General features: G+C 48.5%; 1 protein-coding gene across 1 annotated transcript in view; it reads right to left on the reverse strand.

The window, feature by feature from the left end:
• CCDC175 (coiled-coil domain containing 175) overlaps window positions 1-26,547 on the reverse strand; it is a 414,158-nt gene extending 387,611 nt beyond the window's left edge. The window contains exon 1 of the mRNA XM_078660614.1: window positions 26,417-26,547. Within this exon, the coding sequence (XP_078516740.1) occupies window positions 26,417-26,504 (88 nt within the window). The 5' untranslated portion in view covers window positions 26,505-26,547. The remainder of the gene's footprint in view (window positions 1-26,416) is intronic.
• Window positions 26,548-26,803: the final 256 nt, after the last annotated feature.

Here is a 26,803-nt window from a genome sequence, read left to right on the forward strand (position 1 = left end):
AATGAGAGGTGGTTCAACATAGACGCACCCATTCGGAATTCAAACACTTCTGCACCCACATTGTATTTTGCTGCTTTTTGACACTGAGTCTTCTCTCACCCTACTATGTGAACTAAGAGACAGTTTGTACTATGAAGGTGATTAGATGTGGAGTGGGGAGTTCCCTTTAGTTTGAAATGCCTTTTAAATATTTTACACACAAGCAGGCTTGCTCATAGCCATCACTATTGTAAAACTCTCTACATGGCTCAACTCACACGGGGGCTTAGCGGGCTCACGGGGATTGGTTGACGGACGTCAAACCCCTGGCACTGTAGCCAGGTAACCTCCAAGATTGGTGGTGGGTGGGGGGGCGGCTGTGGGGGGAGCGGGTGTGGCAGACAGGTCATCAATACCAATAGAAGGCAGGAACAAGTGTTCGAGGAGCACAGAAGGACAGTGGGAAAATGACATGGGTAAGCTCTGTAAACTAGATACTCGTTTTGATGTCTCCCGGACATCTACTTTAAAAATATGGTGGGGCTAAAAGTGTTATCCCTAAATATCTGTGGTTAGAACGATATTAAAAAAAGGCAAATGGTTGCAATAGGTTTACGAAATTGGGGGGCGAATATTGTATGCCTCCAAGAAATGCACATAGAGGGATCTCAAAGCCATCTGTTAAATACATTAGGGTACAGGTTGGTGTGCGCCACTTCACAAGGGGCTCAAGTACAGGGGGCTGACATTTTTGCTAAAGGCAGCAGGTATGTTTTTAACCACTCTAAAACCGATAAGTTTGGCCAATGGGCTATTACTGAATGCCAATATCAAAAGGGCCAAAAACTGACTCTGTGCGCTATATATGGGAGCAATTCGGATGACCCAGCCGTTTTTGATGAAATCTCCAACGAGCTCTCACACTGGCCTCTCCCAGTAATGGTCTGTGGGGATTTCAACATCAACCTCCCGGCAGATTGGTCTCTGAAAGATGACTGGCTGTACAAGGGCCATAAACCGAAGGTATTTAGGTCCCTAAAAAATATGTGCCTCGAATATGGTCCTCTGCAACAGCGTCAATCCCAGAGGAGAACGCGGTTATTTATGAGGAATATATTCCTCTTTACAACATATGACAAAAATTCTGTCTCCCTTAAAAAAAAATCCTAAACAAAACCTTATTGTCCTTAAACAATGAAACACAGTACCTACATTTCATAGAGAAACATTATATATGCACTTGAACCTAGTAATAGAACAGTCAGTTCAAGAGCCAATGTATATGATCTTACTTGGGATCCCTCTTAATACCCAAGAGTACTGCAGATTGCGATGAAAGTAAAAAGGAAAGTTCCGATTTCGGAACTCCATTTCCCAGGTTTGGAACTCCCTTTCCCAACATTCCGTGGGAATAACATGGATGCAGCATAATGACGTAATAGTCAGGAGCGTGACAGCACTTTAGAAATGGACCCCCGCCGCCAAACCAGTCACTCAGCGGCAGTCAGAGCGGAAAACTCTGAGATAATCAGTAAGTAACAGTATGCTTGTATGATGGCGGGACAAAGTGGTTGTTTGTTTGATACACCGCCAGTCCCTCGTGTGGTGGTGAGAAGCCCACCAACCACCGGAAAAATGTGCTCTACACCTCTCGAAAAATCAGTAAAAGCAAATATTCACCCACATTTTTTTTTTTTTAAACCAAAGCTCGAATACTAAGGGTAAATGAGAGTGGGGAGTGGCACCACTATGTTGGCATCAGAGAACATACAGCTCCAACACTATGCATGGGAGCGGGTGAGGACACGGTCTTAAGAATGTCACAGCTGCACGATTAAGAGATACAATAGGGGGCTGAATACGACTGGATCAACAACTGGTAGATTGGAGGGGGTACGCCGCTATTAATTGATAATCCACAAAGGCGATAACAAACTGTTGTAATTCAGCAGCGATTAGGTTAAGCATTGGCAGAAGACATCCTGAATTAAGAGATTATCTTGTCCGTTTTATGGAATCCATTTTGTATTGCTGGCAGCCATCTTGTCTGCCTTGTGCTCGCCATGTGCTCTGTCCTACCTTCCTGTCAACTGCTCTTGAAATCTGCCCAGAGACGATATATATTTAGCCTTTCCTGTACTGCACATGCTCAGTTGAGGTTGCAGCTGTTGTCAATTTATATCTGTCAGGATGTGTTTACTACAAACTGGACACTGTTAGCTCCTCCTACTTGTCGACCCTGCATTTTTTTAATTAAAACCAGAACTCTGTGCTTGTACCGCCTTCTTTTGAGCCCCTGTGTGGGTATAAAAGGACCATGCTCCTTCCATTCAGTGTGCTACTTCATACATTACCCAAGGGTGCTGTGTGAATATAGTACCACCTCTTGAGGTTAATAAACTCTGTTTTTTCTATTCCAGTTTCTGTGCCAACTTCTTCCTATTGGTCTGAGGACTCTGTGCAAAGAAGGGAGAACCCCTAGCACTGGTAGGCCTTGCTGAGGCCCACCACATCAAATTGGCGCATCCAACGTGGGGCTCATCGGCGACTCGGATGCCCGAAGGACTGGTCGCGACGAAGGATTGGAATCTCGCTTTGGACGTGATCACTGCCGGAGGAGACCCGAGTCTTGGCATCCACGGCGTTGTTCCTTTCTTTCTGATTTGACCATCCAGGTGGCGCCGGTCCTCGACTGAGATCTCTTCTGTTGATTCGCCGTGCAGTGACCATTTGGTCGATTTGAGAACTTGGCAGTTGGAACCTGGACACCATTTGATTGGTAAGAGCTGTTCTGCGGAACTTGCTGTTGGACGCCTTTGATTGGTAAGGTAGTTTAGTAACACTTACTGCAGCTTTGTCTGTAAGATTTGTTTGATAATTATATATGCATTGCAATTCATATAGGCAGGTAATGAGGATAATTTTCTCTATTTGAATAGATTTGAACGGCACATCGTACTAAAGGTACCTTAAGTGCTACTTGGATATAATACTGCATATTCTGCACTATTTTTGGCATGCCTGTTTTTAGCACTCTTCGTAGGTTGTGTTGCTTTTGTAGCGGTACCAGTTTTAGACTTGATGAATCACAACCGCCTCCCCCCCGGAGGGGACGCCTAATAGGGACATGTATATTAAGTATGGTATTTCTTCCATAATGTACAGCACTTTATGGAATAAATATACTTGTAAAGATCCTGATTTGTGTTGGCCTGTGCACGGGTCATTTGATTTGCGAAAGATTCAGTATGTGGAGCAACGAATGTTTAAGCGAAAGGCTAGGCAAGACATGTTTGACTGTGTGCGAATGTGGGAGAAAGAAGTGCGTGAGCGAATGAAGCGTGAGCAAGTCTTGATTGAAAAAGAACAAAGAAACACAATACATGCAAAAGCATTGGAAATGAAAAACAAAGAAATTAAAGAGAGAGAAGATAGGGAGCACCACTTACAGGTAACTGGCCAATACGCTGTTGGGCAACCCCTTTATCCTATCCTTAATAAACCTCAAGATGATTTTTTGTTATTAGATCGTTCGCCACCTACCTATATTTTCCCTTCCGCTCCTCATGATTCAGATGAGGACTCTTCTTCAGACCAGGACAAAGCTAGAGAAACTTGCTCAATGTTATCTGCTGAACGTGCATCTCAGGTTAGATCTGCTGCGCGTAAAGCCGTTCGTAGTACTGCCACTGCTTCTGAACTTTTAGATAGCATAAAAGGTTGGCAGGAAAGGGAGCAAAAATATTTTACCGATATATTTGCCGCAGAGGTTATTGAACGGTTTAGAAAATATTCGGTACAAATGGAGCCCGATGATGTAGCAGCTGATTGTAAAAAACTACGTGAAGGTCTTTTTGTCTTCTCCCAGGTGGCTGACACAATCAGACGCTTGGTTAAACTGCGTGTTGAAGCAACCCATTTGCAAGAGGAGAAAAAGGCAGCAGGCGCAGCTGCACAAACATCCCACGTCAGCCTGGCATGAACTTCTACTCCTGAAACAGATAAGAATGTTGTAATTCATGTGAAACCCATGCGGGAAGCCACGCCTTTATATGTTGCTCCTAAGGAAACGAATACAAATGATGATTAGACTTCTGTAGATGCTAAAGGGTATTTTATTTATAATTGGGTTTACACTCCTTGGAATAGAGCAGATGTCATGGCCCTTAAAAATCCATTGCCTGATCCGCGAAAAAATCCAGCAGCCTTTTATGAGGAAGTTGAGGGTGCCATTAGCTCTTGTACTATGACTTTGCCAGATATTGATTTGTTTTTCGGATTAATATTACCCCCTGATATGTGGAGAACTGTGCGTAAAGTTTATGATCGTGCAACTTTTGGGGCTTTATGGACAGACTTAGAACAAATGGATGTAGAACGGGAGCCTGCACAGAAACCGTGTAAATTAATATTAGATCTCCCTGCTGCTATATTAGTTAAATTAAAGACGATCATTCCCCCTAAAAAGATAGATTGGACTGTGTTAGCGTCGTGTAAGCAGAAGGCAGATGAATCAGTTTCAGATATCTTTACACGCTTTGAGGAGGCATTCCACGATTTTAGTGGCCAGTCATTGACAGATGACACGGGTAGGCATCTGTTTGTAGATAAATACGTCGCAAACCTTTTGCCAGGAATAGCTAGTCGCCTAAAGGCCAGTGAGAGTTCATGGACTACCTCTTCTCCAGTTTATCTTTTAACCATGGCTCAGTATTATGAGCGACAAGAACTAGAAGCTAAAAATAATGAGGATAAAAAGTCTAGAGTTAAAAACAAAGGTTATGTTGTCTCAAGCTTATGGCCCGCCTTCTAGAGGTAATGATAGAGGTGGACGTGGATCTTATGGTTCGTCCTTCCCTTCCTATACTCGTTCGAATTTGTCTGTTGACCAGTGTGCGTACTGCAAGAAATTTGGACATTGGATTTCTGATTGTCCAGTGCTGTGTGCTCAGCAGTGTCCACGTGGTCGGGGATAGATGAGAAGTCGTTCAGGATATTCAGGGCCTAGAGGAAGCACGAATGATCATGCTAGGTTTGATGCTAATACACGCGGGCAGGATGGGTTTAACACTTTTGATAGACGGAACCAATACCAAATGTCCGACTATGTGCCGTCTGATTTTCAAGATTCTGCTTATGCATAGGATTGCCTAGGATGGGGTAAGGAATCAGTTGAAGTTCCAGTAGATCAGAAGGGTCCCTATGTTACAGCACATGTTTTGGGTTCTACTGATCAGTTTCTTGTTGATACAGGAGCTACTCGTAGCGCCTTGACTAAACAATTGGTTCCAAGGGCTCCCCTGTCTGGCTTAACCATTACATCGATAGGTTTCGATGGAACACCTTCCCTTAGCCCATTATCACAACCACTTGCATTCCATGTTGATAAGTTCACTGCTTCATGTCCGTTTTTGCTTTCTCCAAACACACCAGACAATATTATGGGTCTTGACATGCTCAAATATTTCAGGGCCACGATACGATGTTCTCCGGAATGAGTACAGGTTATTTTGAATGACAACTACCCTGTGAATGAGAGATCTTGTATTGTTAAAGAGGACATTGCATTAGCTTCACTCCCTAGTACTTTGTGGGCTACTTCAGACACGGATGTAGGGCAAATGGTTATTCCACCAGTACATATTAGTGTCAAGGCGGGTCCTTCATTGCCGAGACTGCCTCAGTATAAAATTTCTAAAGAAGGAGAAGCAGCACTTACACGCATTGTTCATGACTTAATTAAAGTGGGGGTTGTGGAAGAAGTTTCTTACAATGTTTGCAATAGTCCGATTCTTCCCATTTTGAAAAAAGATACTGACACTAGGATTTACAGATTTATCATTGACTTGAGAGAAGTAAACAAGATTGTAGTACCACAGTACCCTGTGGTTTCTGACATAACGACACTACTTACTTTGGTTCCTCCAACAGCAACTACATTCTCTGTTATAGACTTGAAGAACGCTTTCTTTTCGATCCCTATTCATCCTGAAAGCCGATATTTGTTCGGTTTCACTTTGAATAACCGATCGTATAGATTTTGTAGAGTTCCTCAAGGCTATACTGAGAGTCCTAGTATTTACAGTCAAGCATTTAAGAGACAACTTGATTCCTTTACTTCGTCTAAAGGAGTGGCTCTCATACAATATGTCGATGACATCTTTTTGGCAGCTGATACGCCTGAGCAGTGTGAGAAATGTACTTTGTCTTTACTTTCTTTCCTTGCTACAGACAACCATAAAGTGTCACGGAAGAAATTGCAAATTTGTAGACGGAAGGTGACCTATTTAGGATACCTTCTGTCTAAGGAGGGCCGTGCACTGACACCAGATCGCATTCAAGCAATTTTAGACACACCAGTACCTTCCACACAGAAAGATGTCCGTGCATTCATTGGTTTGACTTCGTTTTGTAGGCAATGGATATTAGGGTTTTCACACATTGTTAAACCCCTGCTAGCGCTTTTGACTAAAAACACTCCGATTCCCCTTCCATGGACAGATGAATGACAAAATGCTTTTCGTCAGTTAAGACAAGCTCTTTGCTCTGCACCAGTGTTAGGCACACCAGATTACACGAAAGTTTTTACATTCTATGTACATGAGAAAGATGGATGTGCATTGTCAGTTTTAGTACAGACACACAGGGACAAACAGCGTCCTTGCGCATACTTTTCTGCAGTTCTTGATCCTGTTGCTCGTGCATTGCCTGGGTGCTTCTGTTCAGTTGCAGCAACAGCTGTGCCCATACGTCAGAGTGAAGGGATAGTTTTGTCACACAAACTGTTGGTGCTAGTACCCCATGCAGTAGATGTCCTTTTGAATCAGACTAAGACACAACACTTAACTAGTGCTCGCTTGACAGGGTGTGAATTGACACTGTTAGCACCTCATATTAACTTGAAAAGGTGTGTGACACTGAACCCAGCCACTTTGTTGCCATATCCTGCGACTCAGTCCCAGTCAAAGGAACCTCACGATTGTATATTCCTTACTGAGGAACAGACAAAGGGTCGCATTGATTTACAAGATACGCCCCTTCCAGATGTAGATGGGGAACTGTGGGTTGATGGGTCCTGTCTTAAGTTACCAGATGGCACGACTTCAGCTGCTTATGCAATTACCACGCTTGAGACAGTAGTGGAAACAGCACGCATACCTCAAAAGTCGGCTCACGTAGCTGAAATAATAGCTTTGACACAAGCGTGTGAACTTAGCACTGACTTGTATGTGAACATCTACACGGATAGCCGCTATGCTTTTGGAGTGGTCCATGATTTTGGCCTACTCTGGAAGGAAAGAGGCTTTCTTACATCCCACGGGATGCAGATAATGCACAGAGAATTAGTACATAATCTCTTGACTGCACTTACATACCCAAAGAAAGTTGCTATTATGAAGTGTAGTGCACACAAGAAAATCATTGATAAAATAGGACAAGGCAATGCCTTTGCAGATCGCGTAGCTCGTGAAACTGCGATGCAGCGAAGCACTACATCCATGTACGTAGTGAAATCACAAGCTGAGCGTTGGCATAATGCTAGAGAGGAAGTATTGGATATACAGAGATCTGCCTCTGTGGAAGAACTTGAGCAATGGTCTAAAGAAGGAATGTTAGACGATGAGGGCTGTTGGCTTAACAAAGAAATGAATAAGTGGAAATTGCCAGCAGCCTATTTACAACCTATGGTTCAAATGGCACATTGGCTGGCACATGTTGGAGCTCTAGCAATAACTAAATTGCTTACACAAGTTTGGGAGCATCCTGAAATTGCCAGCACAGCTAAAAGAGTAGTAGAGTCCTGTTTGATCTGTTGGCAGTATAATCCTGGAAAAGGGACACAAACTCCTACAGGAGTGTTTGCTACACCGACTGCACCTTTTGAAGTTTTATAGATGGATTACATCCAACTTGAACGCTGTAACAACCTAAAGTATGTCCTAGTAGTGGTATGTGCCTTCAGTAAATGGATAGAGGCATACCCTACGAAGGATAATACAGCGCTCACTACAGCCAAGGTGCTATTAAAGGAGTTTTTCCCTAGATTTGGTGTTTGTAAACTTTTGTGGAGTGACAACGGACCTCATTTTATTGGGCAAGTTGTTGAGCATGTCTTGAAAGGATTAGGGATCAAACAGAAGTTCCATGCAGTCTTCCACCCACAATCAGCAGGATTAGTGGAGAGGTACAATGCTACTCTGAAACTAAAGTTAGTGAAAATTCTGGCTTCCACATCCTTAAAGTGGCCAGATGCGTTACCTCTGGCATTGCTGTCCATAAGATCGGTGCCACACTCACGATCTGGGCTCACACCTTAAGAGGTGGTATTTGGAAGACCAATGAATATTTGGGGAGTTCCTAAGCCACGCCCCATACATGATGTACCTTGTGTTCTGATTAATGATTATTTGGCACGGTTAACCGACAGTTTGATCTCTGTTCATCAACAGGTTCGAGAAGCTCTTCCTGACAGATCCGAAGGTGAGGCCCATGATCTCCGACCTGGCGACCACGTGATGGTCAAGGCCTTCGACAGATCCAGCAGCTTGGAGCCGAGGTGGCGAGGACCCGAGCAAGTGCTTCTGGCCACGAGGACAGCAGTTCGAGTGAGGAACCGGAAGAACTGGGTCCACAGCACACACTGCAAACGTGTGTCGCCTACCTTGGTGGAGCCTGCTGCCTTGACCGACCATCGAGAGATTCTGGAGACGGAGAAAGGCCTAAGCCATCCCACCTGACGAATCTGCGGAAATCTTCCCGGACCACACGATTCATGGAGCATCGCGATAACACTTGAGACCGAGGAAAGAATCTGCAATTTTGAAAAAGACTGGTTGAGCTACCGCCCTGGGTTAGCGGAAACGGAATGCCGATATGACAAGGGGGTGGGGGGAATCAGCCCTGCCTAGTGTAGTGACACCCGTCTCGATCTTCCGTGAAGAAATCAGCGGCTGCCCAAAGGGATAAGAGCTCCAACGATTGTTTCAACGAATTTGCAGAAAGATCAAATTATCACTGTTGCTAAAAATGCTTAACAAGCGAATCATTTGTGCCGTAGGGCTTGTTGTTGCTCTGGTGGTTATGGCGATAATCATCTGGTTTGTTGAGAAAGTGGCTCCTGCTCAACAGCTTTTTGTTGCTACTATGCCAGTGCCAGTGGAGCACCACTACTTTACTCTTCCCTACCATGAGCAGAAGCATCGACAATCCTACCTAAATAACAGTTTCATCCAGATGTTGCATCATACACACAATGCCACAAATATCACCAATTGTTGGGTGTGTGGGATGATACCTGCACATCAAAAGAAAGGAGGAACACCTTTTATTCCTCTGCCATTCTCCCATAATGGTTCATGTCAAGCTTGGTATGCGCTTCTGTTTGCAGCTGGAAGACGTACAGTAGGCAGGCTTCTTTTTCGCCTTAATAAAGTATGCTACCAAGATAACAATGGTTATCCCCAAGCCAAAGGAACTAAATGAGAATGGGAAGAGTATCAACCGGACAATATTTCAACACCATATGTTTTAACAAATATAAGAACTTTTGCAAACAATGAACACTTTGTGATTTCTGTTACTAAAGCTAAAGCAGATCTATGTATAAGCAGTATTGGGCAAATTCCAGTGGGGGAAAGCAAATGTACTGTAATTTTGATTATTGAAGGTGTAAATAACAGTAGTTTTATAGCCTCACATAATACCTACTTTGTCTGTGGTAGCCATGGATATTATCAATTACCTGCTGAGTGGTCAGGTGTGTGCTATGTGTCCTTTCTATTGCCCCCTGTGTTTCTAGCACCTGCATCATATCACCGGGACCTTAAATTGTTCAATGATATCTCTAGAAATAGATACAAAAGGACAATAAGTACTGACGAAGTAGACCAAACGGACACCACTCTGCAACAATATGTTGATTTTAATTTAGGTTTGTTCTTCTTCGTGGGTGCTGCATTAAACAGTAGGAAAATAAGACGATTGACTAGAGTTGTGGAAGCTGTTACCAATCAGACAGCTATGGCACTTGGGAACATTACAGAGGAGCTGCAAGTTGCAAGAATTGTAGCTCTCCAGAACCGAATGGTGCATGATGTGATTCTAGCTGATCGAGGTGGTGCATGCTGCATCATTGGCAGCAGCTGCTGCGTCTTCATCCTGGATCACTCACCTTCAGTCTATGACGCAATATCAAAACTGCATAAAATTGCTGCAGAAATTCATCCAGAGACTGGTACTTGGACTCTTGCTGGATGGTTTTGGACTCTTGTTTCTGCTTGGGGCTGGAAGCTACTGACTAGCCTATGTGTAATGATTACGATACTTTTTACATGCTGTGCTTGTATCCAATGGGGTCCAATGCTTTGCTCCATTTGCATCTCTGCTTGTATACCTGCCAAAAGGAATGTTGCAGAAATAAAGGCCCAACAAATGTTGAACAAAGAAGTGGCCGAAATAATGTTAATAGATGTACAGGATACATATCTAGATTACCCCAGATAAACGAATGTCTTCAGCCAATGCTGAAATGGTCGTCTGTTGTAATTCAGCAGCGATTAGGTTAAGCATTGGCAGAAGACATCCTGAATTTAGAGATTATCTTGTCCGTTTTATGGAATCCATTTTGTATTGCTGGCAGCCATCTTGTCTGCCATGAGATCGCCATGTGCTCTGTCCTACCTTCCTGTCAACTGCTCTTGAAATCTGCCCAGAGACGAGATATATTTAGCCTTTCCTGTACTGCACATGCTCAGTTGAGCTTGCAGCTGTTGTCAATTTATATCTGTCAGGATGTGTTTACTAGAAACTGGACACTGTTAGCTCCTCCTACTTGTCGACCCTGCATTTTTTGTATGACCTTATATGTACCTAAAACCAGCACTCCGTGCTTTGACCACCTTCTGTTGAGCCACTGTGTGAGTATAAAAGGACCATGCTCCTTCCATTCAGTGTGCTACTTCATACATTACCGAAGGGTGCTGTGTGAATATAGTACAACCTCTTGAGGTTAATAAACTCTGTTTTTTCTATTCCAGTTTCTGTGCCAACTTCTTCCTATTGGTCTGAGGACTCTGTGCAAAGAAGGGAGAACCCCTAGCACTGATAGGCCTTGCTGAGGCCCACCACATCAAAACGTCCTCCAACAAATACATCTAAGGAGGCATAAAGTATAGGGACTTAAAAAGTAAAGTACCATGCATGTATACTCTCTTACAGGCCAACCGCCACACATTTATATGCCTGTTCTCTCCCTTCAAGTGTGTGACTAAAAGACGCACGGACCACATGACCTTTGAAAAATAAAACCAGAGGGTAAGCACAAGTCAGGCTGAATATGATTGACAAAGTATGTAGGTGGTTGAAAGAAAAAACTCACAGCATAGATGAACCACCCCACAAAGTTATATATCTGGACCTAGAATATATCACACCATAGAAAAAAGACCACTGATTTTAATAGAAATGAACCGCAACCCACATGAACATATATCTTACGTACACCATGGGAGCACCATATCCACTGTTTTTAATATAGAGAAATTTACAAGGTAGATTGTTGTCAGGTTGATAATCACAGATAAAAGATACATATAAAACACAAGGTAATTGTCCAACATAAAGAATGTTTGAGATGCATGAAAATAGTCAGGATGGATGAGAGAAGTAAAAGTCGCCTCTCTGTTTCTCTCCTTTCACAGAAAATCCTCTGAAGAAAAAATCAAGACAGGTGAGAGCATTAGGCCTCACGAGTGTGCATGGTGTGTGTGCACAAGCAGAAGCAGGGATACACAAAATGTAGCCCTGACAAAGGCCTCAGACCCGATTAGGTTCTCAGAGAGTGCGAAACATGTTGGCATAGAAACAGGGGTACAATTGAATGATTGTAGTCAAGAAAACCTAGTAAACTCACATTTTTATTTATACCCCAAGTACCCTCCGAATAAAGCATAGCCTTTGGGTATATCTTGAGGTATTTTTAAATATCACTCATCTGGAGCCCTGCTTGTCCAGTTCTGCTTTATCTAGGAACTCCCATTACATCTATGGTTAAGTCCGCTCGGGTAGTATCATCTCACCCGGGTGTGGATAGGCGCCAATGATGAAGCATGTCATGATAAGTGAGTGAGGTGTCTACTCCAATATCTTTGGATATCCCCAACTTTAAGGACTGAGCAGAGGTAAAATATAACATCCTATCCTAACAAGAAGCCTGGAGTTGCTTGGTAGAAATTTTAGGGCATCAGTTACTTGTGTGTGTAAGCATCGATACTGGGAGAGTGCAACTGATTCAACTTTCTCTCGCTCTCCGTAGTGAAAAATAACCCCCATAATGCACCTGGACAGTCACTGGCACGTCCGAAGCGTGCACCTCACTCCGCCGCAAAAACATGCAGACTAGGACAGCGCGCGGACTCAAAAACCCATGCCGGCGTATAGCCAATCCCCCAAGCTGCAGTCTAAATCACCGGAGCACTCAGACCGAATAGCAGAGATATACCGGTGACTACTCCCCCTATTCCTCACTGCCCTGGCAGGGACAGAATCTACCCAACAGGGGAGAGGAACTGACCGGCTCAAACACACCGATCAAACGTGCAGTACTGCCAAGTCCGCTAGAGCAGGACTCTGCAGTCACAGTGTGCTAGACATGCAATAAAACCAAGGCAAATGCAGAGCAGCCCTAAAGTCCACTAGAGCAGGACACAGGGAGCACATCTGTAGAGGTCGCCCCAGTATACATTGCATACCAAGACCTCCCAGAGAACATGGAGTCCGCTACAGAAGGATCACAATCCCCACTCACCTTAAACAGGAAACAGCACTAAGAGTACTGCAGAAATAAAAAAACAGGTAGTGGTTACGGTGTGGTATCCTTTTATAGGATTGGTGGAGGATGATGGGGGCCATATTGGAGGGATAGGTGAGGCTAGTAAGCTAACTGATTTTTACTTGGAGTTTCTGTGGGAGCATAATGCGCATGTGTGATTACTGTGGCGAGCAAGTCGGACGAGTAGGTAATGAAGGGTGATCTGCGAGAGTGGTGAGTGCATGGTGTGAGGAGTTAGTGCAGAGCGAGTGGTATGTCCCTGTGAATTCTGTCAGAGTATTGTCCCTGTGTGTAGGTAGGATGAACAGAGTGCCAGAATGAATACAGGCTGAGAGGTTTTTCCATCTGAGTGCAGGGTGAGAGGAGGAAGTGAGGGTGAGTGGTGTGACTCCAGGGTGATTGCTGAGCTTGTTTGCGTGGTGGGAGTGCTGTGCCCATGTGAGTGAAGGGTGAGCTGTGTGAGTGAAAGGAGTGCTTAGGTTAGTGCACAGTGAGAGTAGAGTGAGAATGGGTGAATGATGGGTGAAAGATGTGACATATGAGTTTGGGTGAAAGTGTAGAGTGGAAGGAATGAATGAATGGTGAGTGATGTTGCAGAGTGAGCTGTGAGAGTGGCAGGTGAGTTAAATGTCACATGAGTGTAGGGTGAATAGTGTGCTCATGTAAGTGCAGGGTTAAAAGCATGAGTGCATGGTGAGTGGTGTAAGTGCAGTGTCATCTTTGGGAATGCAGGGTGAATGGTGTGCTCTTGTGACCGCAGGGCAACTGGTGGGAGAGTGGCGTGAGTTCATTTCAAAGGACATGAGTGCAGTGTGATCGCTGTGAGTGCAGGGTAAGCGGTGTGCTCATGTGAGCGCAGGGTAATTAGAGGATGAACAGTTTGAGTGCAGGGTAACAGGGTGAATGCAGTGTGATCGCTGTGAGTGTAGGGTGAGTGGTGAAAGTGACAAGTGAGTGGAGTATCATGGGCATGCAGGGTGAGAGGTGTGCTCGTGTGAGTGCAGGGTAGGAGAAGGGTGAATGGCGTGAGTGCATGGTGAGAAGTGTGATCGCCGAGAGTACAGAGTACAAGGTGAGTGTGAAAGTGAAGGGTGAGCAGTGAGAATGAGGAGTGAGTTGTAGTAGGGTTTAAAATTGATCTAAACTATTACTATTGTGGCATCAATCAGGGATGGAGGGTGGAGGAAATAAATAATGGGCTAATCCGGAGGAGGAACCTAACGCGCGCCTAAGATGGCCGCGTAGGTGAGCAGCTCCGCCGGGACGAAACCCTCGCCCCCATATCCTGACTCACTCCTGAGACGCAGTGACGATAAATGGTCAGCGGAGATCACGCGCACCCCCCTGAAGCAACTCCGGTCCCGCTGTGAGGTCGGGGACCAGAGTAGAGTGCGTAGATGTTTAGGCCCCTGTGGAGTGCTAAGCCCGGGGCTCGAGTGGGAGACGCGGCCGGTGGCAAGTTGAATAATAACCGCGGCCGAAACCGGAAGTGCCGGCCGGAATGGAGGATCGCTGAATTTGGCCCAGGAGTGGAGAGGCGGATCCACATACACCATGCAGAGACCCTCCCCCGCCCCTCCCCCCCGGTGGCGCTCCCCGCTGGAAACACCGCGTGAGGCTGCCGGGCGTTTTCTTCATACCGGTGACGTGGTTGATTTGACGGGGCGCTAGAGCTCTTTGAAGGGACGTGTGTGCGGGAGACTTGGCTCCGGCTCCACGCAGGGACTAGAGCGGAAGCAGCGGACTAGGAGACTCGGCACCTGGAGGGGAGAGAGTTGGGAGGCTTCTGGGGACGATGTTCATTTGTCGCGGTGACGTAAAACGGTCAGCGGAGATCCCGCGCACCTCCCCCTGAAGCAACTCCGGTCCCGCTGTGAGGTCGGGGACCGAAGCGAAGTGCGTATACTTCTGAGACCCTGTGGCGTGCTAAGCCCGGGGCTCGAGTGGGAGGCGCGGCTGGTGGCAAATAGATTAGCAGCCATGTCCGAAACCGGAAGTGCCAACCGGATCGAAGGAGTGCTGAATTTGGCCCAGAAGCGGAGAGGCAGACCCGCATACACTCTGCTGAGACACCCCCCCGGTTGCGCCCACCTCTGTGGCCACCGTGTGAGGCTGACGGGCGTTTTCGTCACACCGGTGAGACGCTGCTGATTTTACCGGGACGGGGGCATGAGAGAGCTCTTTAAAGGATCATGTGTGCGGCAGGTTTGGGTCCGATTCCACAGCGGGAACGAGAGCAGGAGCGATGGACTGATGGACGCGGCCCCCGGAGAGGAGGGAGCTAGGAGGCCTCTGGGGATGCTGCTCTGCCGCTGAGAATACGACAACAGGATACAACCCCGGTCGGCCGCAGAAAGCCCAAGAGGCGAGGGTGACTGCCCTACTGGAAGAGGCCCTCGGGAAGTGTGTGCACTCTACTGCCTCGATTGCAGGAAAGAAGCTTGGCCGTCCTGCCACGCTCCTGTCCCCCCCCCCTCCCTGGTAGCCGACATGAACGAAGGGAGGATCGACGAGGACACTGTGGAGACCTGGGCTCCCTGGCCTGCCGGTGTTGCTAACGACTGGTACCTGGAGGCGGCACGTGAAATACGAGAAGTGTGGCCTGAAGGCCGGTCCAACGCCCGGGGGGAACAGAAGGCACTGAGGCTGCGGGAGGCGGTGGGGCAGTGTTGGTGTGTGTCTCTGACGTTTTGCTAACTGTTGAGAGTTCTAACAGGAGCTCAAGGATGGCATCCAAACCTGACTCCGAGAAGTCCCAGTCTCGGTCCTCTAGGGGAACTCGATTTGTCCAGTCTAATAAATTGGACCGATACACGACGTCCAGGGGATCCCCACAAGACTTTAAGAAGGCGCAGGATTCAGGGAAGGAACTGACTGGCCCTCTGATAGAACCTACGCTTTTCCATGTTATGGCAGTGATAGATGGGGTGAGAACATCTCTGGGACAGAAAATGGAGTCGCTTGATCATAAGTTGGATACAGTAACTATTGAAGTAAATCTTATCCGTGCGGATCTCACCAAAACTAGCGAGAAGGTTAAGTCCTTAGATACTAAAACAGGGAGCTTAACAGATGATGTGGCATTACTACAGAAGGAGGTACGGGAGCTCAAGAGGGCCGGGGAACTCACGTGCCGGAAGCTCGACGACTATGAAGGGAGGGCCCGAAGAAACAACGTCAGGATTGTTGGTGTTACCGAAAAGGCTGAAGGCCCGGCCCCGGATTTATTTGTTGAAGATCTAGTCCTTACCCACCTTCAACCCAAAGGACTGAGTAATTTCTTTACTGTCAAAAGGGCGCATAGAGTCCCAGGTGGCAGGACGAGGCCTGGGGCTCCTCCACGTCCGCTGATTACGAGAATACTTAATTTCAGGGATCGAGACGCTATCCTGCAGGCCTTCGGGTCTGGAGGCCCTCTGAAATTTGAGAACTCTAACCTTTCCTTTTTCCCTGATTTTACGCAAGCGGTGCAAAGGCAGCGCCTGGGGTTCCTAGGGATCAAGAGAAGGCTTAGAGACAAGGGTTTGAAGTATGCCATGATGTTCCCGGCCCGACTGCGGATTGAGCTTTATGGGAAAACGAGGTTTTTTGATAATCCTGACATTGCCTCGGACTGGTTGGATGCGCAGCCTGAGCCGGAGACTGAGAGACGCGGAACTGTAGAGGTTGAAGATGAGTTAGAGCAGGAATAGAGGGTGCCGCTTTTGGAAAAGAACGAGGGGGTGTTCAGCAAGCGCGTTTCTCCATAATGACATGGGCATCGCTATTTACATGGGGTTGGGAGCTAGGGGTGTGGGGGGGATCCTTAAGAGCTGTCTTCCTCCTCATTTCTATCTTTAGTTAGTCGGAATATTAGAGTGTGGGGCGAAGCCAGGAGCAGGGGTGCAGGGTGGGGGGAGGAGGGCTGGGAATGTTTTTTCTTTATGTGTTGTTGCATTTGTTGGTGTGTGATTGTGGGGTCTTTTGTTATTATTTTTTGAACTCAGGTGATACCATTGTTGTGCTTTGCCTGTTGCATGGGTCCGGTGACGCAGAATAGCCGAGAGTCGGGGAGGAGAGTGTAGAGCTGGAATGTGAATGGCTTGGGTGACATGATAAAGAGGGGGATGGTCAGTCAACTTGTCAGGCGACATTCCCCAGATGTGATTTTATTGCAAGAGAAACACTTAGTCGGGAATAGTTGCATGGCCCTTCACAAGGGAGGGTATAAATTTGTGGTACACGCTGGATTTACTACCGGCTCTAGAGGTGTCAGTATCCTGGTTAAGAACGTGTTTCCCCTGTTGGTGCAGGCCACGTGGATTGACCAAAGGGGCAGGTATGCCGGTGTTTCGGGACAGTTCGGGGGCCGGACGATTACCTTTCTATCTATTTATGTACCGCCTGGCCTTCAGACTGAGACCTTTTGGGATTTGAGTACTATATTTCTTACGCTGCCCCTTGGAGGTCTAGTCTTAGGTGGTGACTTCAACTCAGTAATTGATGGGGAGGTCGATCGAAGTCCACCCGGGCGCTCAGACAGACACAGAAATGGCTCTCAGAGTTTCTTGACACGCTGGGGCTGGTGGACAGTAGGCGTGTACTTAATCCAACGTCGACGCACTACACCCATGTCTCGGCTGCTCACGGCAGCCTGTCTAGGCTGGACTACTTGCTGCTTCCTGCGGCGATGGCGTCCATGATCCAGGAAGTGCGATATCTCGGTCGGGGAATTTCTGACCACTCCCCGTTATGGCTTTCCCTCGCTCTTGCAATACCGACAGTGGGTAGAGTGGTTCCCACTGGCGCCTGGCAGTTAAAAGACCCTGCTATTAAGAAGGAGATTCTCCGGATGTCAGACCGTTATTTTTATGGAGAACACGGGGTCGGTAGATTCTGCGCAGTCCCTCTGGGAAGCATACAAAACGGTTGCTAGAGGTGAAGTACTGTCTTTGGTGTCAGGGAAGAAGAGGGCAGGCCATGCAGAAGTGGCACAGAAAGAGGCGGAAGTTATACTTATGGAGGGTAAGGTGGCTAGGTCACACACACAGTCGGGCCTCCATTTGTTGCAACTCCGGGAGGAGTATAAAAATCTTGTCAGTAATAGACCGGTGGCTCAGCACACTGCCGTCCAGAGCCGTATCTACGAACACGGCGACAAAGCAGATAAACTGATCGCCTGGCTCGAACACGGGGAACGTGCGTCTAGGTTGGTACCTGAACTGGAAGGGCCAGAGTCACGCATGATCACAGAGCCGCAGGCTGTGGCAGATGAGTTCTCCGACTACTACCGGAATGTTTATAGGGCCTGTGGTGACTTCACGGAAATGGATAATACCGAAATGATTAAGGATATAGTCATGCCACGTCTGTGGGAGGAAGATAGTAGATATCTTGATTTTGCATTGTCAGACGAGGAAGTAGCCCAAGCAATTAGGCAGATACGGTCCGGTAAAGCGACGGGCCCCAAAGGGATACATATTGAGTTGTATAAGTTGAACGCTAATAAACTTGCCCCCCACATCCGTGCCATGTTCGTGGAAAGCAAAGAGAAGGGGAAACTCCCCTATGATCAGCGGGTGGCCAATATAGTGGTCATACACAAAGCAGGCAAGCCTCCGACACAATGTTCCTCCTATAGGTTCCATTAATGCGGAACCCAAGATACTTGCGAAACTCCTTGCCACTAGGTTGATCAAAGTGATTACAACCCTGATCAGTCCGAGTTTATGCCGCGCTGTAGTACGGCGCTAAATTTGCGAAGGCTACACTGAGTCCTCGGAGGCTCCTCAAAAATCCACGAGCCAACGGTGCTGGTATCCCTTGATGCCACAATGGCCTTTGATAGGGTGGAGTGGAGGTATCTGTTTGCAGTGTTGGCTAAGCTGGGCTTCGGAGATGAATTTATCGGTTGGGTACGCTTGCTGTATGCAAACCCCCTGGCTAGAGTGGTCGTCAACAACTGTAAGTCAAGTGACTTTCCTTTAGGGAGGGGCACCAGACAGGGGTGCCCACTGTCTCCACTGCTCTCCGCACTCGCTATGGAGCCATTGGCAGCCTGGGTTAGATGGGATAGATCGATACAGGGTTTGCAGTGGACGCCTGATTGGGAAGACAAGATCTCCCTGTATGCGGACAACCTTCTGCTTTATCTCACTAACCACAAGGACTCCTTCCGCAACTTCCTCAATGTGCTTGCAGATATTCTGGGTTAGCCATTAATTGGGCAAAACGGTACTCTTTGTGTTGGTGGGAGACCCACTGGTGATCCCCGCGACGTGCCCTATTCATATCGAGATGGCAGGGTTCAAATATCTTGGTATATTTATCACGCTAGATCCGAAGTTGCGGTATGATAATAATCTGGCTTCTCCACTGAGTAGATGCAGGAAAGATGTGGAGCGCTGGAAGGCTCTTCCACTCTCCCTGCTCGGGAGGGCCATCCTCTTTAAGATGATGGCTTTGCCTCGGTTCTTGTATGCCTTGCAAAACTCGATGGACCCAGTGCCGGCCGCATACTTCAGAGAGATAGAGGCTCTTCAGGGATGGCTCCTCTGGGAAGGTGTTAGAAATGGGATTCCTGGCTGGCTGAGGTTGGCACCAAAGCCAGGCAGAAACCACCACTCTAATCAGGGCAAGGGAACTACTCCTCAGAATGACACCTGCTCACCTCTTTAGGTAGTGTGGTGCGAGCAGACAAGGCTAAACTTCGGGGCGCATTTATGACCTTTCACAGTAAAACACACTGATTCCACCCACAAATGGACACCAGGCTGTGGTTGTGTAAAAATACAGTTCCTTTATATAAAAAAAATATATATATCTCTAGGCAGGCAGATAGCACAAGACGTTATAATGTGTTACTTTACTTTTGGGCCACCAGATCTCAGATGTGGGCAACAGTTCTCTTTACTTAATCAAGTAGGGTCTTTACTTCTTAGTTAGGGTGTCCTGCACTCATGGACACTCTTTTTCAGGCGTTGGTACCCAGTCTTGGGGAAGGTGCGCTTCGTAGCGCTCTCGTGCGTTGAAAAAACGGAAGAAAACCCCGGGCCCTACCAATGCTCACGCATTTCGCGTGAGCAGGCGGACGCGGATTCCCACGGTGGGGGCTGAGCTGAGGAGCAGCAAGGAGGCGATGAGAGAGGCCTCTGGGAAACCCAGGGCCTGCCTTCTCCAGCGGTGGGGGCTCTTGGCTGCAGTGAGGAGCAGGCGGGCCAAGCGTACAGGGAAGGTAATGCGCTCCGAATACAAAGGCTTTGATTCCCAAATGCGCTTCCGATTGACAATGCGCTTCAGCTCAAAGGCGCTTCAGATAAGATTAAAATAGCAAGCGCACACTTCACTGTAGACGGGGAAAAAAGAACGTTGCGGGCCCCGAGCCCGTGGTGTGCACAATAGATATACCTTTGGAACGTGGGTCAAGGATCCAGTCGTCCCTTCTTAGCGCAGACGTACTTCTGGCGTTAGTCGTCCCTCGGGCAGGGGGACGGCTCGTAGGAGTCTGGTGCGCCTGGGGGCACTAGTGTTACTTCGGACCTTGCAGGCAGCGGGTGTGTACGCACAGGCAGGCGCGGCCCACGACCTCAGTACCGACTGTACTGGGGTCTCCCAAAGGGGGCGGCGCGGCCTGTAAAGTCTCAAAGGGGGTTGAGCAGGGCAGCAGGGCACGTTCCTACGTGCGAGCGACTGTCCCAGCGGCGATCACCGCCTTGGAGGAATTCCAGTGAGAGGGGCGAGCGAGCGCTTCAGCGCGCTCCTAATGGCAGGCAGGGGCAGAGGAGCAGGCAGCCTGACCCGGGGGCAGAGAGTGACTCCAACGGAGCGAGGCTCTCACGGGTAAAGGGCAGGCGAGCTCCCGAGTGCCACAGCCCTAGGAGGGGGCGATGGGGCGCAGTCTCAGCTCCAGCAAGAGGCACACACAGCTCGCAGTACAAGGAGAGCGAAGGCACAAGGAACCCACTGGTCCTGGGGTTTCGTTCAGGGGGCAAGCTCAGTCAAGCCCTTGGAGAAAGTCTCAGCACAATTCTGCAAAGTCCTTTGTAGGTCTTCTCCTCTCCTTCCTCAGCAAGGCAAACAGCAGGCCAGTCCATCCAGTTTCTTCTTAGTCCTTCTAGTTGGGCAGAGGTTTGTTGTGGGAAACAGGATCTAGTTTGTTAGGAGCAGGGCTCCTACTTTTAAACAGCTTTTCTTTTGTTCTGACAGGCCAGGGGGCCCTCTGCATAAGTTCTTTCAGTCCTAGAGCACAGTGTTGGGTAAACTTGGGTCTCTCCTTTCAGGGAGCAGGGATGGCACATCAGACGCTCCACAGGAGGCGGAGCCAGCATTGTGTGGACAGGGGCAGCCAGGAGTACTTTGTTGACAGGCTTCCCCCTTCCTGGGCCAGGTGTCGGGCTGAGTCATCAGTCGCTCCCCAGGAGGTGGAGCCAGCATTGTGGTGGCAGAGCACAGCCCTATTCAAAGTCCAGGGGCACTCCCGCCACCCACCGAGGTGTAATCCTTGCAGTCACCACCTGTCATCGCCCAGCCCTGTCACTCACAAAACCCAGACAGCAGATACACATCCTAGCAGAGGCGGGCTGAAATGGTTAGGCAAGTAAATGTAGCTTTATAAAAGTAGCATTTGCAAACACAGAATATTAAAATAAACTTTACTAAAAGAAGTATTTTATTATTCTGAGTTTAGGCATACTAAACTTTATTTTCTACCATGTTCCCTGAGCCTGCTGGGATTATAGGGTGTAATAATTCCAGCAGCCCATCTTGGCCTAAGAGAACAGGTAGCCTTACAATAGTGAAAACGAAATTGGCTGTAATTCACTATTAGGACATGCCACACACACATCAGGGCTTGTCCTACCTTATACTTACAATGCACCCTGCCCTTGGGCCTACCATAGGGGTGACTAATGTTAGAAGGCGAACGTTACCGAGCTCCAGAGTCAGGCCTCTGGGGGAGGAGGGCTATACATTTGTGGTCACATACACAGCAACAGCAACACACTACACAAGGACACCACACTAGGAGGGTATAGATATGTGGGTACTTTATTTACAAAGTTATATTCAGGACAGGTAGGTTGCAAAACGAGGATCGGGGGTTAGCTTCTTGGGGGGATGGACGGTTTCGCTTGTGAAGGGGTAAGTAGGAGTCCAAGGGGGGTCTCTTGCGATACTCACAGGTTCGCTGGCACAGTCTCTAGTCTCTCTTTCAATCTCGTGGCAGGGAGGGTGCTCACGGGGGGTAAGCCCCGGCGGGAGACTCCATGCCTAAGGCTCTCAATCCTCGAGCTGCGTGTGTGTGGGTCTCTCCCCGGGGACGAGGGTCCCGGTCTGGGCACACAATCTGGCTGCGGCGGGTACCCTGGAGCGTGATGTCCCTCAAGCGCTCCCGGGTATGGCACAATTGAGGCGATGGCCACGAGGCGCACCACAGGCGTACTCCTCGCACCCTGGAGCGCGATGTCCCTCGAGCGCTCCCAGGGATAGTACACTTGAGGCGGCAAAAGCAGCTTGTGGCAGGCGTACTCTTTGCACCCTGGAGCGCCGGGGGCTATTAGGGTGCCACCGGACCCTCCGTCCTCTCTGTAAGCCCCCTCAATACTTTGCGTGTCCTTTGGGGCAGGACTGTCCGCTGTGTACCTCAAGAGGTGTACTCTGCTGTTCTCTCGTACGAGGCGTACTCCGCCGGCCTCCCAGTATGAGACGTACACCTGTGGCGTCCTTACACCCGCGTAGGCTGGAGGGCTGTGCTGTCCGCGGCGTAACTTGCTAGGCGTACTCCACCGGTCTCTCGTACGAGGCGTACTCTGCCAGCCTCCCAGTACGAGACGTACACCTGGTCTTCATCGTACCACGCGGACTCCGCGGGCCTCCCTGCACGGTGAGCGCACTGCTGCTCCTCCGTGCGAGGCTTACTCTGTGGTCTCCTCGTGCGAGGGGCGCACCACGGCTGCTCTGGGTAAGGCGTAATCTGCGCCCGCTAGCGGATGGTGCGAGGCGCACGCCCCTTGCTGGTACGGCGCCTCGAGGGGGGCTCGACCCGCGACCACGTCTGCTGGGCTCCCGGAGTCACTGTGTCGGTAAATATCTCCCTCTTCCGCGACGAGCCGCGAACCAGTCTGCAGGGCTCTCGGGGGAGGGGGCTTGAGCTGGACAGTCCGGTAGTCTTCCTTTTCCCGGCCGGGCCGCGACTAGGTCTGCAGGGCTCTCGGCAGTCAGGGTTCCTCCGTCTCTCCTCGTTCCACGATCCAACTGCCGTTGCACCCCCACTCCAGCTGTTATATCCTTTTGTCCACCCTGGCTCCGTTTCCGCCCCCTCCAGATGGCCTCTTGGGGTCCGGGGTTGGGCTGTTGGCCATTTGGTGACCTCCCTTTGAAGTCCAGAGGTGGGAGGGGTTCTCCGCTGCCCGGCAGGGATCGGGCCGGCATGGCGGGGGGGTTGCCATCGAAACTCCTCCGCCCCCATCGTGTTAGTCCAGGGTTCGCTCTCCCACAGCTGGCCCGGGGGGTGAGGGGCTCTGGTTTCCCTGGCGTGGGCTCCTGAAAGGGCAGGGCGCTGGCTGGCCTGACTCAGTATTAATGACCTGAGGTCCTAGGCTTCCTGCTCTCGGGGAGCAGGGTGGGGGCTATGCTGGGGGGCTTACTGCTATTCAGGGACTAGGGACAGGATTATGCTGGTGGTGGGGTCTGCCTAGGGGTAGGAAGGGCCACGCTGGCGAGGGCGGATCTAACAACTAACATGAAGCGAAGGGAAAGTTTAGAGGCTGGCAAGTGTGTGCCCAGCCAGCATGACAGTACCAGACTGCACGCAGGTTCTGCAATGGCAGACCTAGACACATTTTAAAAGGCTGCTTCTGTGGGTGGCGCAACCAGCGCTGCAGGCCCACTAGCAGTATTGGCATTTACAAGCCCTGGCACTCCTGGTGCACTTTACTGGGGACTGACAGTAAATCCAATGAGCCAATCAGGGAAATCAATTACAGGTACACTTTACATTGAGAGCATATGCACTTTAGCACTAGTCAGCAGTGGTAAAGTGCCCAGAGTCATTAAACCAACAAAAACAGGTCAGAGAGAATATTGGAGGAAGGCAAAAAGTTCAGGGATGACCCTGCCAAGAGGGCCAAGTCCAACAGAAGGTGGGGCCTGAATCGCCTTCAATAAACTGACCCTTCCGTGGTATGATGGCTGGATTGGACTTCCAGATTTGCGGAAGTACTATTGGGCCTCACAGCTAGCCGCAGTGAACCATATTGTTTACGGACTCCCCGGAGATCCGGGATATGCTATGGACCGGGGTCAGGCCCCTGGCAGGATGTTTGATTGAGCTTTGTACGCTAAGCCCGGGAAGTTTCCCTTGACTGGCCCGACCGCGCACGCGATACAGGTGTGGCACAGAGCCAACAGGTTTCTTGGGTGGGAGGGCAGATTGACACATTGCCACCCCCCTCTTAAATTCCGAAAGGTTGGGCAGTTTGTGGAGGAATAAGGGATTCGATAGATGGGATCTTATCGGGATCACCCAGATTAAGGATGTGTGGGGGAAAGACTCAGTACTCACGTTTGAATCCCTTGCAAAGCAGTATAGTTTACACCAAAACTAGTACTTTCGTTATCTGCAGGTTAGACATACCCTTACCACACATGTTCCCAAGGACACGGGGCTTCCGGGGGCATCTCCTCTTGAGGCCCGCTTGTTGAATGGTCATATTCCCGAGAAAACCATCTCGTTGATCTATAGTTAACAACTCAGGGGACCCATTGGCGCGGCTTAGGGCTCAGTGGAGTGTAGATGGGTTAGAACTTGACGATGAGGATTGGACGGAGGCGGTGTTGTCCCCTAAGGTAGTTGCTATCCAGATGCGGCTCCGCTTGGTACAGTTAAAGATACTGCATAGATCCTACATAACGGGGCCTCGTCTGGTGCGAATGGGGAGAGCTGAGAGTGCAGTTTGTAGAAGAGGTTGTGGTGAAGTTGGTACATTGATACATATCCTTTGGCATTGTGATGCGATCCAGATGTATTGGACAAAAGTCCACGAGGAGTTGAGAGACGTTCTGGGTGAGGAGATGCGACCGGAGGCCCAGAGATGTCTGCTGAATGTGTGGGAGCCAACGGACTTGAGTGCATACCAGAAACAATGGGTGACTCTGGCCTATATGGTGGCCTAACGTAATATCACTCAACTCTGGGGGGCCAGTCAGCCGCCCGAATTAATAAATGGGCGGAAGATCTTGATTGGTGCATGTTCCGGGAGAGATCGGTGTATGTGGCCAGGGGCTGCCCGCAGAAGTGGGGGAAGGTTTGGGGAGTGTGGAATAGCCACTGAGGAGAAATTTGTGAGCCACCCGCGACGAGATTAGACTTGGGAGCACAGGAATCCCCTTGACCCTATTACTGATCGTTGCTATTTGATCCTGTATTGTGTCGATTTGAATCCATGCTTTGAAACCAAATGCATTCACCTGCGAGTTGATTTCTTTTTGTAATGTCTTTTTTTTTTTTACTATAAAAAGAAATTAAAAAAAAATTTATGGGCTAATCCTACAACAAACTTTTTGTCTCCTGATTAGGGTTACCAGCTGATCGGATTTCTACCAGCACCACTGGTATTTTGATGTCCCAACCAGTATAAAAATAAGCAATATCACCTAAACCCAGGTTTTTTTCTAGCACTTATCTGTGCATACTTCAAACAGCAAATATAAATAGAAAGCACTTTTAAATGTGTTCTAGGGCTGCATTAATGATCCATCACTAATAATTAAGGAAACAAAGACAGAAAATGTTACTAATGAATACATACCATTTATTTACAACTCTATTTAGTGATAACGCGAAGCCTTTGCACACTCTTTAAACAACAAACGGTGGTGTTTTTCTTTTGGAAAAGTGGCATCCCTACTAGTGAGATGCCTTTTCACTAAAAGCATTTTCCCAAAGTGGCAGTAAAAATAAAATACAAATGTAAGGAATAGGCAGAGAGGGGGCCCAAGAGATACCAGAACGAGTGGGGGGGGGGGGGGGGCAACTTCTTCATAACCAGATCACAAAGGCATGTAAATGGTCTTTTAAAGACCTGTCTGTAAAAACCTCGGGTGTGACTGAGATGAGACTCCAGACACTGCCCAGCCGATGCTGCAGCAGCCGGGCTGAGAGACAGTGCGGCGCGCTTGTCCTGCAGAGCAGAGTGCGAAGCTCAAAGAGTGAATGACCGCGATAAAAAGAGTGACGTTGGAGAGTTAGAGTGAGAGAATACCGCACTTATAAATGGAGAACGTGTGTGTGCCTGGCCGTGGCATGGTTGCCGTTTTGTTAGTCCTCGTACTGTGCAGTTAGGCTCTAAGGATCTACTCGACTATGTGGAATTATGTTGCCATTGCAAAAATAAACACTCATCCTCACGTATTTCTCTTGTTTCCGCTTCTTCTTGCCGAAAATATTTATCGTTCCACTGTAGGTCAAGGCACGAATTAAAAAAACTAAATTGAAGTGGCAGCCGGTGCCTGATCTAGCCATGGCCGCCGTTCAGACACACTCTTGCCTAAAATGATGACATGTTTGCTGGTGTATGAACTCCATGTGACAACTTTTAGAGTCACCAGGACCAAGCTTCCGTCACTCACCGATAGCAGACAGGTGCTCCAAAGCCGCGGACACAGCTGGGGACTCTGGCAATGAACTCAAGGCGAGCGCTTTCATGATTGCGGCCATCCTCGCTTCGGTTTGTACTAGTATACTAACTCCCTCCGCCGACGCTTTGTGTTAGAGAGTGAACTGTTGTCATAGAAACCTGACGCGATCCTCGTCAATTTGACGTAAACAATCATGTTGTCCATTCGAGAGAACACTAGTTTCACTAAACCCTAAGCAACCTGACTGACTGACTTGAAACGCCTAAAAAACTAGCAATTTAAAATAGAAACACCTTGCGGATGAAGAGATTCGGCATAACGAAATAACTGTACGGTTAAGAGTGTAAAAAAAGATATAACTTTATATGTAATTGGCAG

The sequence above is a fragment of the Lissotriton helveticus genome, chromosome 9 (assembly GCF_964261635.1).
Source record: "Lissotriton helveticus chromosome 9, aLisHel1.1, whole genome shotgun sequence".
NCBI lineage: Eukaryota > Metazoa > Chordata > Amphibia > Caudata > Salamandridae > Lissotriton > Lissotriton helveticus.